This window comes from Neolamprologus brichardi, chromosome 13 (assembly GCF_056152115.1).
Source record: "Neolamprologus brichardi isolate AB-2024 chromosome 13, ASM5615211v1, whole genome shotgun sequence".
In the NCBI taxonomy this organism is placed as follows: domain Eukaryota; kingdom Metazoa; phylum Chordata; class Actinopteri; order Cichliformes; family Cichlidae; genus Neolamprologus; species Neolamprologus brichardi.
Genome location: NC_142116.1, coordinates 15647864 through 15662899, shown reverse-complemented (window position 1 = coordinate 15662899; position 15036 = coordinate 15647864). Strand labels below are relative to the sequence as shown.

The 15036-nt window shown below is 40.5% G+C and overlaps 1 protein-coding gene across 7 annotated transcripts; it reads left to right on the top strand.

Annotated features, from left to right (window-relative positions):
• The first annotated feature begins 231 nt into the window (after window positions 1-231).
• zfand4 (zinc finger, AN1-type domain 4) lies at window positions 232-13077 on the top strand. 7 transcript variants are annotated; one of them, XR_004843418.2, is made up of 11 exons: window positions 232-564; window positions 1745-2050; window positions 3551-3626; window positions 4324-4391; window positions 4520-4706; window positions 5079-5220; window positions 5791-7026; window positions 7256-7310; window positions 7494-7593; window positions 8613-8757; window positions 11233-11319. XR_004843418.2 is itself a non-coding variant. In XM_006783878.3 (10 exons), exons 2-10 carry the CDS (start codon window positions 1867-1869, stop codon window positions 12132-12134), a joined length of 2202 nt encoding a protein of 733 aa, XP_006783941.2. In that variant the 5' UTR covers window positions 233-564; window positions 1745-1866; the 3' UTR covers window positions 12135-13077. The 7 variants fall into 7 exon arrangements, 4 of the variants coding, with proteins under 4 accessions (XP_006783943.2, XP_006783941.2, XP_006783942.2 ...); XR_436688.3 differs by lacking the exon at window positions 7494-7593 and having other exon boundaries at window positions 8613-8720; window positions 11233-11332; XR_004843419.2 differs by lacking the exon at window positions 7494-7593.
• The last annotated feature ends 1959 nt before the right edge of the window (window positions 13078-15036 follow it).

Sequence of the window (15036 nt, the reverse complement as noted above, 5' to 3'; positions counted from 1 at the left end):
ATAAGATGAATGATTTTAAATGCACTTATTTATTTAGAAACTTGAAAAACAATACTAGTTATCTAAATAAATATTTTAAAGGTTTTAAGTCAGGTCTGATGGATAAACCGACTGCTGTACATAAACTGTATGCTTTGTTTAAGGGCTTCATGCTGTGTAAAGTGAAAGAATTTGGTGTTGTTCGCAATGATTCGTTGTCCCGCCCACCTCGTCGTTCGTCAATTGGTCCCTTTGTGTGTCAGTCAAGGGAAGTCGGAAAGGTGTTGTTCTCAGTCTTTGACAGGTATGTCGCCAACCGAGGGCCGCGGCGACAGATACGGGTCGACGGTTTGCTCCGTGTGTCGTTTTCGTGGGTTAACACGATGAGGTGCTGCTTAATTTTGGATGTAACGGTGGCCTCGACGATGGACGGACAGAACTGAAGCCCGTGAAAGTAGCCTAGCAGTCTGCTAGCCAGCGGTTGAGAAAGCCATTGTTTGAGTTGTTGGCTAACATGGCAACGAAAGCTACCGTTAGCAGCGTCGGCTAGACGGGCTTCCCACCGTGTTATTGCAGCAGATACTGGTAAGCGGGTTTGATCAATACTGCGAACGTCATTCATGTTTACGCCGTATTGGGGAAAAAAGCTGCGGGGCGTTAAAACGGCCTGTATGACCTTTGCTTGTTAATGTTAGCTTCTGGAATTGTACTAAAACCATCAATCTCCGTTGTCAGGCAGCTAGCTAACCGAGTTCATGTCTTTCTACATGGCCCGTGGCTGCTTCTGTGGGTTTGTGGTCTTTTGTATACGGTTGGATATGCCTGAAGGCGATGTGTAGATATCTTTGTCTTTAAAACTGCAACTTAACAGGTTCCTTTAGCGAATGGGTTGTTTTAGAAACTCCCTAATGTCTGAAAGAGTACACCAGAGGCCTCGTTTACCGAAATTTCTTAGACAAGACTATTCATATTCAGTTTTTATGCCATATATTTGGGCTCCACTGGGTACCAGCAGATAGACGCCTGTAGGGTCTCAAGTGAAGATGACGTGTTGCGTTCAAATGGCAATCTGGTTATAGTACGTTTTGAATCAGTTCAATCGAAACGAAAATGACAAATATACATATATTGCTGGAATTGTCCCTTCTCCCTCCTTTGTCTGTCTCCCTTAATAACACACATCTCACACAGGTTCTATCTTGGATGATGCTCTTTGAGTCATGTGACCGAAGAGCTGTGCTGTCAAAGGCTGTGGTCAGTCACAGGACACCTCATACCAATAATAGGCTTATGTAACACATCTGATCTTCTTGAATTTTGGCCAGGCCCTTTTAATGATGTCCTCAATATTTTATGAGAAGGTTGCATGTGTCTCCTGATACTAATAAAATCCTTTATCTTAAAATAGTTGCTAAATAATTACAAACACAACAATGCAGTTTTGCTTTTTAGGACAGTTTTTCATTACTCGTGCAGTAATGACTGATGTAAATTTGCATACTACCAGTTGTCGATCGTTAGATATAGGTCCCAATCATTAAAGCAAGAAAAAAAATGGTACAACATGCACGTGTAGACAAAAATGACCTTGATGCTTGACTGTGGATGCTCAACCCAATAGTAAGTGCCAGTGCTTCTACTTCTAAGTTGGTGTTGATTAAATGAAGGTTTTTCCACACTTTTGTTGTACATATACAATGACAATAAAAGGCTATGCTATTCTATTTTACATTGTGATGTTAACTTGTTGTTTCTTTCCTCACAGATGTGGTCATCTTGCATGATGTGCGACAGTTGTGAGGCCACTGAGCAATCTCTCTCTCCCTCATCTGGGGGCAGCCCCACCATTTCACCACCTTCCTAAAGTCATTCTCCCACTCTGCCAAGATGACCGACAGGAAGGAGCCTCCCTTCTTCAATGACGATAGCGTGGGAGCATTTCAATATAAGCTCCCTTTCTATGACACTATGGAGCTCTTTATAGAGACACTGACAGGGACCTGTTTTGAGCTGCGCGTGTTGCCCTTTGAGGCTGTCATTTCAGTCAAAGCGAAGATCCAGAGATTGGAAGGTACGGAGCTCACTAATGTTTAGTTTGTATGTTGCGGTAGTTTGCACTTCAGGGTAGGTTTGTTATCTTACAAAACATATTATTGTACTGTTTGGGAAAAAATGGATGCACAGATTATTGTAAAACCTTTGACATACATTTTGCCATCGTATTAGTCAGGTCTTTCTGAGGTGTGCTGCATTGCTCTGTAGAGACAGAGTTACACAATTCTGGATACTATAATTTTCTAGTTATTTGTATTGTTGACTTAAATTACAGATTGTTTTCGAGTGTAATGAAGCTTAAAAATAAGTGGGGGGAAAAGAATCAAACTCAAGTTTACACTGCGTTTTTTGCAATATTTATTACTGTATGACCTGATTAATCTTGATTGGGGTTGTACGGTTTAATTTGAAATCTGAATTATCCCCATTGGATGAAATTGGAAAAAATAAATTTGGAACGATCTGTCCTAATTTAAATCCCATGCCTCATGATCCAGCATTGGGTACTTGTTAAACTTACGGTCGCTCTGACCCAGAGCATTGCTATTGTTCCAGTTGTTTGTACAAAATGAGAGCAAAAGCGATGAGCTTGCTGAGTCACATCGCCAAACTAATCTACAGTTTGTAGATACACTTTCCTGTGACATTCAAAACCTTGTGAAAAGGTCAGTGTGTTTGCTGAATTTTCCTTATATTATCATTACCACAACAAATCTGCTGGCTTGTCTCAAGAGAAATGGCAGAGGCACCAAAAATGGACAGAAAATCTGTTCTGTGTTAGAAAGAATTTGGCCACATGGATTGTATTAGGACATAATTGTTTGTTTCCATTTATACAAATACATAGAAATCTTTTTTTTACACTCCCCCCAAAAATTTAAGGTTGCTTAGTAAAGCATCAAGCTGACCTTGAGTATCTGCATTCCTCCCCGCTATTCTTCATTTGTGGGCAGAAAGCCCTCTGCGTGTGATGAGGTCTGTCAGCCAGGCCTGCGTGTTTGTGAGCATATGAGCATATCACTCTGCAATGAAGAGACCACTGCTTGCTCACTAACGCTGGCTCACCTCCAGCACCGGGGCAGTGAGTTCACTGATTGTGGGCACAAAGAGCTTCCTGAGAGCTTCCTACTCATACACTACTTCTTATTCCAAGCATTACCTCTAGAGAGCCTTTGTATTCAGTAGCCTGTCAGTCTTGTACTGGAGTTTTGTTATTTTGGTCCCACTTGGAATAATGTTTCAATTTAGACACGTATCCAATAGTTTTAGATACAGCATTAGCTGACATTCTAGCTCATAAATAGTTTATTTTTATTTGCCTCCATGTTTAAGTCGTCATTGCTTCTGTGATTGCTTAGTTTTGTCTTTAGGGGGCAGACATTAATCATCTTTAGTCATGTGCAATTGCTTGTGATTGGAGCATGTCTGTCAGGTAATTGAACTTTGTCTATCAAATATGAACAGGTCCTTGTCAACTTTGGTTGTTTTCTCTCCTGCCCTCTCTCTGACTGTAAAGGTATCCCTGTTGCCCAGCAACACCTTATCTGGAACAATTTGGAGCTGGAAGATGAACATTGCCTACATGACTACGGGTAAAACTGTTCTTCCTGACACTTTGTGTCCTTCAGAGCACTGCTGTCAAGGCAAAATCACAAATACAGGGGAGCTTGTTAGAGCAGTTACAGACAGGAAGCATTTAAAAATTTTCTGTGAAAATTTAGTGTCATTTGGAGGTGCACATTAAAAGCCTTCCTGCTGTGGTGGTGACTCACTTATAATTCACTTCAGCATGCTGTAGATGAGCCAGATATGTGGCATTGGGTGAGACAAACAGCATATTTGGAGAATTTGCCCTATCCACTCTTGTCAGTTTATGAGATGCAGAACTCATCCTTCAGCGCTCTGCTGGCTGCAGATGGTGGTATTGTTATGAATGTTTGTCACTTAATTTTCCACATGAACAGCCTCTGGTGAGATCTCGTTCAGCTCCCCTATCACACTCTGCAGCATGCTTTTTAAGTTTGTGAAGCAGAGGGGTAGAGTAGGCGATGAAACATCTGCTCATATGCACCAAATGTTCCAGTGGGATTCCCGTTCCTGTACTTAAGTTCATCTGGAAAACATCCTGTCCATTGAAGTGCTGTTTACTTTAAATCAGGGCCTCTGCTTCAGAAGTAAAGCATTTTACCCTCCAAGTACATGCATTAGTTCCTTTTCTTTCATAATATTTGCACTGATATTACTGGTATGGCGTTTATGTATTAATTATCATTTGATTTGTGTTTGCAGCATTGCAGAGGGCTGCACTTTGAAACTGGTCTTAGCTATGAGAGGAGGCCCAATTAACACCAGGAGAGGTAAGAAGACTGACAAACTGTAGTCAGTGTTTTTATGCTTTTGGTTTTAATCTGCTTCCTTGTTTTTATTAAATTACGTAAAGTGTCTTGTTTTCTTGCAGTTTAAACCCCCTCTCTTCTTTTGTCAGTAACCATGGAGGATCCAGTTAAAGAAGTGGCTGACCTGATGGACAGCACAAAGGAGGAAGGCTGGGAGAAAAACCTGGCTAACAAGCAGGTCACGTTTGTGGTCTATCGTGAGGGGGACCAACTAAATGTCTTCCGTGTGGTCGACAGGGGAGATGGTACCCTGACCCCCGTATCTGAATCTCTGAGGTTGTCATAGTTTGTTTTATTTTTGATTTTATATGATCTTTCCACATACTGTAAATATGCACACAATTTGGATTGTGATTAGAAATTTGTACTCTTCATGGTCACATGATCATGCATGATAATAACCACAGCAGAAATGTTTCCATTTCTTTTTAGAAAACAATTCAATGTGTCAATGTGTGAAGTATAATTATACAGACTTTGTAGGATATTTAGTTTTAGCTGTCAATGGTTACAGCTGGATTTATGGGCTTTTTTTTTTTCTTGTTTTTGTGTCAATTAAATGTTGTGACACTGAATTGCTAATGTATTTTCGTTGTCGTTGTTTTTTTGTTTGTTTTTTTATTTCTCTTCCCTCATTGTGTTTTCCAGTGGTGGCTCTGTGTTCAATGTGTATGCCGAAGAAGATGGAGAGAGTTCTACAGCTGCACAGCAGAGCCTTGAGAACTCCATCACTATGACCAAAATGAAGCTGCTGAAAGCCAAGATGGAGGACATGAACCTCAACAAGAAGGTAGGAACCTTTGCGATCAAAGAAAATCAATGACATTTTGTCATTTGTCTGCCATATTTTATCAGGCTGAGGCATGATACCGTGTATGCATGTATTTGTGTATGCGGAAGTGAATATATAAACCTTGGATCCATTATCTGTGTTTGCCTTATGCGTACAGAGCTTTCTGTATTACGATGTAATGCTCTTTCAGTCTTTGCTGCTTAATATTTTGTGTTGTAATGTTTTGATTTTTTTTTAATCAGGAAAGGAATAAAATCAAATTACATCTAATAGTCTAGTCACTTTTGATTAGTTCTGATTATTTTAAAGAGTGATAGTGATATTTTTGCATGAAGCCAATATGAAGCACCAAACACTAATTTCCCTTCGTTAGTAAGAGGGTAGAGCTGTGTTAGATTCAGCTGTGCTGGCCCTACATTTTCTTTAGCACTCATCAAATTTACGCAATAATCTTAAATCTAGTCAGTGGTATGATGGGTTTTTTTCCAACATGGGTAAATATACACTTAAGATAATCATCTGATATAACTCCGTCTATTCATTTCTGTCCATGTCCCTGTCCTGTAGAAGTCTGCAAAGGTAAAACCACGGGCCCCTGTCAGCCCTCATCCCTGTGGCAGCTCTTTTGGACCTTCCAACACTCGACACCATCATCGCCTCTTGCGCTCACTCCCTCAGATCAACCAGCCTTGGCAGTCAAATGCCCCTCTACCTCCAATTGTAGACCATGAATCCGTAGACCCCTCTCTGGCCTCTCCTGCTGCGACCTCCGCCCATCTGCCCATCCCTAGACGACCCCCTCCCTCTTTCTCCTCCCCGTCTTGTTATATGCTTCAGGAGGAGGAGCCATGGGAGACATGCCCACCTTTTGCCAAGATCCGCCCACCTCCTAAAGTGTCCCGGTTGGACATTGGCAGCACTAGGTTGATGAGGGACTGCGTATACCCTCAGCTCCCTCCATTGTGTACCAGGGGGCCACCTGATGCCACATTTGACCCAGTTGAACCTGTAGGGGAATCATTTGGGCTGGGTGTATTGGACGAAACTGTTGGGCTTGTAGCACCAACTCAACCTGGATCTCCATTTGGTGACTTGTCAGATCCTCTGAGTCTGGATGTGTCCACCCAGCCAGAGGGAGGTTGTCAGACCCGCGAGGTTGAGGCTCAGCACCAACTGCCACATTCCCCCTCCCCCGTTAGTCCCTGGACACGTGGGACAAATGAAACTCTCACCAGCAGAGCTGATGGGACACAGCTTAGCACATCCTTTCATATCAGCCCTCCCTCACCATTACCTGCCTCCGCCTCACTGTCACCTTCAGCTAGACTGTTGTCTCAGCCTTTTGAGTCCACACTTTCCTGTTTACAGCCTAATCTTCAAGCACAATCCTCAGCAAAACAAGGCAGCACATCGCCTCACTCTTCAACCACCTTGTCAACTCATCCACCACGCATTTGTGGTGTTAAAGTAGAGTCACCTGGCAAAAGGCTAGAGCTCATCTCTAAGAGGGAAGCAAGAAACATCACTAAGGTGGCAAACCAAGCGTATAAGGAGCCAGTGGGGTCTCTCAATAGCTCGGAGCTCTTGGCTTCTCTTTCCACAAGGGCTCTAGACATCAGCGGCGGCAGCAGCAGGGACCATATTGGAGAGAGTCTGGGACTTGCACTGGCTTTGTCTCCTGCAACTGCCTCAGGACAGGGCAGCCGTGGCTCCAGGCTGCCATCCATCCCTGCTGACAGACTTCTGCAGGATGATCACATAAGGCAAATGTCACCATTACCCCCAGCATCAGCTTCTTACATGGTGAGCACAGATAAGTGTCAGCATTAGCTGCTAAGATTGAATTCGTGGAATTGAGTTACCCTAAAAAGTTTTTTGTTGGTTTGTTTTTTTAGTGTTTGTGTGGTCAGCCAGTTTTGAAGTCATTCAAAACAATTTTTAGAAAATCACTTTTTTTTTAAAGTTGAAGGCTGCAGTTGTTTTAGTTTTACACTCTTAAAAAAAACATTTAATATTTCTGCTTTTTCCTCAGACCACCAGCACTCTTGCATCAGCTGGAGGAGTCATGACTTCATTTGGGACTATAGGTAAGGGACATGCAAACGACATTAGCGTTTATAAAGTACTAGCTTAAGAAATTTTAGCATTGTTGTGGTTTGAATGGACATCTGAGTTGTGAATTTTGAAGCAAAGTGCAACATCATTTGCTATGCTCTGGTGGTATAGATTGTAAATGAACAGTTGTGAGTTAACATGGTGTCCTTTTATAGGCGCAGTCACATACAGACAGTGTAGCTGAGTAGAAGACCTTAGTGTGTACTGTCAGCGCTACAAGAATTTTAATTCTCCAAGCAAAATGCTGACTTATTTGTAAGTTGCTACTTTGGTCTGTTAAAAAAAAAAAGAATGAATACATGCTGACCAATACACTGAATAATGAGGGCATGATTATCACAGGTGGGGGATTGAGCCAAGGAATAATTGAAGCATGAAAAAGACACCTAATGAGGAACCAGTATTGTGCCTACTTACAGCTGACAATTTTGCAAAAAAGCAAATATAATTTGTATCTTTGGACACTTTATTACTAGCAGCATAGGCATAGTTTGGGCCTAAATGGTGGGGATCTTGTCATAATTGATGGAATTAGGAACACAGAGTACTGTCAGATTCTGATCCACCACGCAGTACCATCTGGAAAGCAGAGCTTTGAATGTACTTCAAGAAGCCTGGAGTCCTGATGACTATGTAAATAAATTACAAGAAAGCTTTCTTAAGAGAGTTCAGGCTGTGTTAGAACTGGACAATCTGTTTTTGCCTGAAATACTATGTCTGCTGTGTCTCTTTTCCATTTTCCTAGCTAAAGAAATGAGGGGCAGCTCAAGACTTTTGTACAGTACTGTGTACAAAATTGTGTGTGTGTTTCTACCAGGGATAGGGTAGGGTTTTTGTATCTTTTTGGGGTTTGACCCTTCCATGTTGATGTCTTCAATCAGGATCTGAAAAAGTAGGGATAGTTTGTGTATATTATCACCTAAAGTGTTGCCTCAAAGTTATCAAGTGCCTCCTTCATGGTATCTTAAAAAGCAAATCTATCTTCCACTTCAGTGTAAAAAGAGGAGTCCTGTACCATCTACCTCAGTACTAATGGAGGATATTCTCACATTATAAACAGTATAGTACTCGGCATTCAGCTTAGGGGTTCTCTTGTTTTCTTACCAAAGTTCTTTACATCATTCAGGGATCAGTTGTTTATGCTTAAACGGAGAAATCAAATTAATTTATTTATTACATTTTGTGTTTGTTTCGAAAAAAAGATGTAATTATTGAAAAGCTTTTTTATTTTATAGTGTTAATTTCGTTTTTTTGTTGTTTTTTTGTCATTTTAGCTTTGACAGGACATAGCAGAGAGTAGGCAGGAAAGCGGAGACAGAGTGGGCTGAATGACAGGCTGGAATTGGTTTAAGCAATACTCGAGCTCAAGCCCCTGCAGCAAGGTCTCTAGATTTTGTTATATGCAGTTGGTCAGTCAAGGTAACTATAGAGGTGCACTTTAGGTTGTGTGTGTCCTGAACTGCTTTCCAGAGTCTTCCTTAGAACAAGGCTGGTAAAGTTATGGCAACACTTTCTCTTATGATGCTATTATTTCCCAGTAATAAATTAAGTTTTTAATTTGTTACTCCTTAGCTAAATGAGTGAACCAATGAGTGCATGAGGCTTTTACTGTCTGTCCCTCCCTACACAATTCACAAGAATCACTCTGCTTCCTATAATATTGGTCAGAATTTAATCAAACTTGAACACAAAGATCAGCTAATGGGACAGTTTTGCTTGAGCACCCGAGTTATGCTCAAGGTCACATTTGTTGTTCCTGCAATTTTAATTGTCGTTAATTTCTATACTTCACATATTACGGTAACCTATAAATTGGATCGTGATCTACTAATGATTGTGAGCTAGATAAGCTACTGAACATCACTGATCTGGTTGTAGAGCCTCAACTGTCCAATTATGAATAATTATATAGAAAATACATAGGGCCTGTGTATTAAAACTCATTTCACCTTGCATGCTCTTCTCATTTATGAAGGTATCAGATAAACCAACTTCCACAAACCTCTTACGGTGCTCCATTAAATCACTGGAACCTTTATTCTGACACCAGGGACTGATCTATGGCAGAACATCAGAAATGCTAGTCTCCCTCTGCTGTGTACACACAAATTTACATATCAGCTCGCCTGAATTAAGTGAGCACTATAAAGATTAGAAAAATTAATTGGGAACACACTTAATTAAATGTAAACAATATGAAGTTCGGCTTACTACAAAAACCCAACGTGGATAATGCGAGTGACACTGGCTGTAGCTGAACACTGTCTGGTAGCAGACACATGATGGCATACAGAAGAAAGCGTACAAAACAAATAAAAATCCAATCCCATACCCCAACCTGCTTGACGGCAAGCTTGCTGTACTTTGATCACAGAGCCGTCAGTTTTATCTGTATGTTCCCACATCCCCTTTGGCTCACAGAGCTGAATGCTTCCACAGACAGGATTATCACGGGTACACGCTGACAAAATAGTGTTTCCTGACTAAAGAAATGAATCGTGTATTTTATGCTGGGTTTCTTCATAGAAAGATATTTGATGCAAAAACGCAGGCTGTTTGCTTTTTTTGTTTGTTTGTTTTTATTGCCTAAAACTAAATTTACAACAACACATCTGGTTTCCCTCATTAACAATTTTTACAATGCAAACTTTATTAAAACCAACCTTAAAATAACTGTGAAGACTTGCTTTGAAACTCCTGTTAAAATAACGCCATTGTGATTTTTGTTTTTACCGGTTGACATTGCTGAAATAATACACGATATGAAAATAACTCTATGCACTCAGTTAAATGGCAGGGAAAGGGTCAGCGAAAAGCCCGATGGCTGAGCTTTCTGAGACTGAAAAACATTTTTGGTCACCCTCCAATTCGTGATGTCACAACAGGTGTTTTGCCTTTTGACAGCTGGTGAAAACAGCTGCTTGATGTGCCTGATGCAGTTTAGTGAGAAGTACAACATTCCCCAGAGCATTAAATGATGAGAAGTGCTCTTTTCCTCTTTTTTGTGACTCCTGTGTTGATCTAGCATTTTTATTCCTCTGTGACTGCTGCGATGGATCTAACCTGAGCAAATTTGAGGTATAGGGAAGGTTAAAAGGGTCTAAATTACAGGGAAGTGATTTGTCAAAAAGTGAAAAATGTGCCTAAGATATTCAGTTGCGCTTTGTGCACACATTTTAAAACAAAAAAGCTGGGAAACATACCATCATGATGTGCCCTGTTGTTTGATTTTTGTGATACCTGTACATTAAATTGAAATCCATATTGGAATAATCTTTGTATGCACTTGTTTCTTAGTACAGGGGTATATTATATTCCCTTTTAAAAGATAGTGATTTGTAAGCATCAAAGAGAACCCCAGTTCCTTAGTGCTGTTGCTGGATGATGGGAGATATGAGCATGAAACATCTAAGACCCAGATTGACAGCAAGGAGGATTAGAAATTTCCTCTGCAAACAATAATTAACCACAAGCGCAGATAAGCTACCAGTTTTGAGGGTTCAGCTGGATGGAAGATGTGAACGGCTTTTAGGGTTAATGATCTGTCTGTGTTAGGCTGATGTGTTCAATGTAAGAAGACTGACTCTTGCTTTTTACTGTTATTGTTTTTTGTTAAACATACATGATTACAGGTGCATAACGGCTCTGTAGTTTAGTGGTTAATACATTTGCTTGGCAAGCCAAAAGGTTGGTAGTTTGATTCTAGCGGGAGACACAAATTCTCTTTTGGGAGTTGCCAAATCAAACGTGGAGTTACCCACTGTGACAAGCAAACAGCCAAATGTAGCTTTATGAATATGGGTCCATACGCTTTTGGCTTGCACTGTTTTGTCTGATCAGCCGTTCGTCTTTGGCAACTGTCTTATAAATAAATAGTCTTTCCTCTTCTCTCAGGCACTCCAACATACCACCTACCTCCAGTCAAGGCTCCCACAGGCACTAAGAAGAAGAGCTCAAAGCACTGCTTCCTCTGTGGCAAGAAGACTGGCCTGGCCACCAGCTATGAGTGCAGGTACAAGTACCAGCCGCATTTCCAGCTGCGCTCACCCCACACAGTTGCTGTCTGCCTCTAAATCACATCTCACCCCCGGTTTTGTCAGTCTCGTCCTTGAAGCGAGCCTTTTAGTACAAAGCGGTCTTTTCGTTGTTCGTCGTTTTGTCCTACTGCCATATCCCCAATGATAACACATCTCTGTGCGCTGCTTGTTCTGTCACAAGTTATTAGCTTTATCAAAGTTTCTCCTCACCACATTAATATGGATTACTTGTCCCTCTCGGGCCTCGTCCAGGGCGTACACACTGAATCTGATGCAACACTGCGTAATCTCTTAACATTTAACACTTGAAGTGGTTATGTTCCCAACTACCGCTTTAGTCAAACTGTAAGCCTTTGTGATTAAACAAGTAATGCAATTTACTCTGTTAGTGCTAATAAATTAATCAAATTGGAGGGCAGAAGAGGTGTAACCACACTTAAGAAATTGTTTAGTAAGGGAAGAAAATCTAGACTTTGCATTTACACATTTATGCAGCAAACAGCTTGCTGAAGGGGGTTTTTGTTATTTGTTTTTTAATTTACTGACTATCAAGTCTCAAGAGGAATGTACTATAAAAATATATATTTTGCATACAAACTTGAATGTTTATTTAAATCTTACAGGTGCGGTCAGAACTTCTGTGCAGTTCACCGCTACGCAGAGACACATGACTGCACTTATGATTACAAGGGTGCCGGACGGCGCTTTCTGCAAGAGACCAACCCCCTTATCAGTGCTCCCAAGCTGCCTAAGATCTAAACTTGCAACTTTGTCTCAGACGTGGGGATGAGGAGTGAAGACGTTTAAAACTTGCAGGATGGAAGTGATTCTGCAAATGAATTTGTAAAGGAAAGAATGAACTTTTACACCACTGTGTGCTCTTTTTAATCAGCCAAGTTTGCTAAAATTTAAATAAAATATTCTGTAAAGCCAAGTGTGAACAAACCAGTGGACTGAAACGGCACAGAATTATCACCTCTTGATAATGTGAAAGTGTATCCCCCCCCCCCTTTTTTTTTTTATCTGTTGCCTTTTTTTTCATTGCATTAAAAAAAATCTGTGCATGTACGTAGGTAGTTTTTGCTAAATATATCTGCTGCACGTTCAGACATACCTATTTTAGGCTTTTGTTGGTTTTTTTTGTTGTTTGTTTTTTAATCGGGGTGACTTCATTTGACAAGTCTTTGAGAGATGCACTTTAGAACTATGATATTTATATATTTGACTTTCCTTGTGAGGGAAAGGTGGCGTACGTTTCTGTGTTTGTCTTACTGTTAGTTGTCCTCTTCAATATTACTTTTTTTGTATTCTGCACATTTAAATATCTTTCTTACATGGGCACATACATACCGGCATCACTAATGAAATCTTCCTAAAAAGAGAACCGTACACCCACCTAATGATAAAATACTTAATATTTATTAATGATTTATTTAAATTACAGGTTGGTTTTTAAAAATAGGGTTAAGTATGCAGTGTGTGTAGGTGTGGATGTCAGTAATCTGTTTGCCTATTGAGTAAACTGTATTAGGAGTGGGTGTTGGTTATGGTATTTGTGTCTACAGTGAGGTGGTTGCCATTTAAAAAAAAAAAAAAAAAAAAATCTTTTGTAAGTCTTTTTTATTGCTCAGCTGTTTCAAAAACTTTAAATGCTCGTAAAGTATCTACAGGGGTTTGATCTAATAAAGTTTCTTTCCAGAAAGTTTCTTTCTGTGCGTCATTTTTGTTTGGCTGAAATCCAACAGCTGGTCTAAAATTATCATTCTGATAGAAGACTTTGTTTTCTTGAGGGAAATGCTTATTTCACCCTCTTACTGGAGCTCCTCTTGTCATTTCCACGCAGTGCCTTCAAGCTTCATTGTTTCGGTTCCTCAAGACTTGCAGACTGAATATTTGACCTTTCTCTCCCAGTAATAGTCCTCATCACGGTGCTGTGAAGTATGAGGGGAAAGGGTTTCTGTTTCCTGTCATTAAATAACCCCTCCTGCCGAGTCAGACCCTCAGCTAGCTCCTTAGTGACAAGTTGAACATTTTTAAACCTCAGTAAATGTATAAGCTTGCCTTCATGAGCTAAGTTACCGGTTCATGGCAAGCTTGAACCTTGGTGGTTCCTGGGTTGTTCCTGAATATCTAGAAATCGTCAAAAGCCCAGAATTAGCATGACATCCATGCCCATGATGAGTATATGTAAACTTTGAGAAACAAACATGTCCTTTTGTTGCTACACAGTTTTTATTTTCATCACATGCTTGAAGCTTTCTGATCGGGTTGAGAGATTAAAGCAAATTACTTAAAAGCCTTCTGATCACATATTTAAATGTCCACCCATTAACAATGCTCAGAGAGAGAGCTGTAGTTTTACACGCACACATCTGAAACACAGGTTAATCCTGTGGAGTGGGGCTAGTTCAGCAGTCAGTAAATATGAGAACACTCTTGTTGCTCAGAACAGAAATATGTTGTCTTTGTTTGCTTGTGATTCGCTCCGATGAAATGAATGAAAAGTGGGGGGCTCTATTTATTATTCACTTTACTCCCACTTTGGGTGCTGTTCCTGTGAAGCAAACAAACCCTGTCCTGAATCACGTCTCGCTGTTTTCATCCCCACTTTCCTCCTTCATGTTGCCTGGCTTTGATCTGCTATAATTGGGCTGTGCAGCATATACTGCTTATTCTCTCTTGGCAGATAAATGCACCTAAACCTGGAGATGGGCAGGTACTTTAAAAAAGTAAAAAGGATGAAGTTTATAACCTAATAATGCATCAGGCTGATTTCATTTCAAACTCATCAGTGCAGCAACAGGAGGCAGTAGATTGGTGAAAGTGGTGAAACTAATACATGAAAATGTAGTTTTTAGAACATTAAACGGAAATTAGCAAGCTACTGGCTGAGTAGTCAGAGGTGGATTCAAGTGGTGGTGATGGCTGCCGTAGGCTAAAGCCTGGATACTGCGTGTGCCGTCTCATCAATGCCTTTCATCGCTTCTCCAATTCTCTGATTTGTGACCAAATATGTGCAAAGCTCATTACAGTCTTATGAACCTTAGCTGCAGTCAGGTGGGAAGTACAGTGAGTATGGTGTGTGTGTGTGTGTGTGTGTGTGTACACATAATAGCATCAGCGTGTCAATTGCAAACATGTTGTGGTTTTTTCCTTTTCATTATTTTGGTATACACAAAGTTTTATCAGTTGATGACTATATAAAAACCCTACTCTGTAAAATTGCTGGTAGTGTCCTGACCTGAAATAGTGGCTGACTTTCATAGCCTGTTGTGCTGTAGCATGCAGATAAACAGAAAACAAACTGTCCTCAGCTGGTTCTGAAACAGGTAAGGAAGTTTCCCAGAAACTTTTAGAAAGCAGCCAACACACTTTTAAACAGCCACTGACCTAAAGGTACAAGCTTACAAAATGAACTTTACAGAACTCACTTGGATTTAAGGCGCATTATTTTACCTTAGTTTTGGAGACAATACATTTTTTAGGAGAGCCTGCAACACAAACTGTGTTGCTGAGCATGAAAGATGGGGATTTTTTTTGTGGATTATGAAAGTGCAACACTAAGTCAGTGCAGTAGTTTTTCCAATAGGGGATTCTTTTCATTCCCACATGATAGAGCACCTTTCGGGATATATAGAGGTTTTGTCTGAGTATTTGATTC

Bases quoted from the DNA above. Each gene is read 5' to 3' on its own strand.
- zfand4 (XM_006783878.3), top strand. From the start codon at position 1,867: ATGACCGACAGGAAGGAGCCTCCCTTCTTCAATGACGATAGCGTGGGA. The intron at 4,392-4,519 runs GTAAGAAGACTG...TTCTTTTGTCAG, and splicing joins CCCAATTAACACCAGGAGAG to TAACCATGGAGGATCCAGTT. The intron at 11,351-11,998 runs GTACAAGTACCA...TAAATCTTACAG, and splicing joins GCCACCAGCTATGAGTGCAG to GTGCGGTCAGAACTTCTGTG.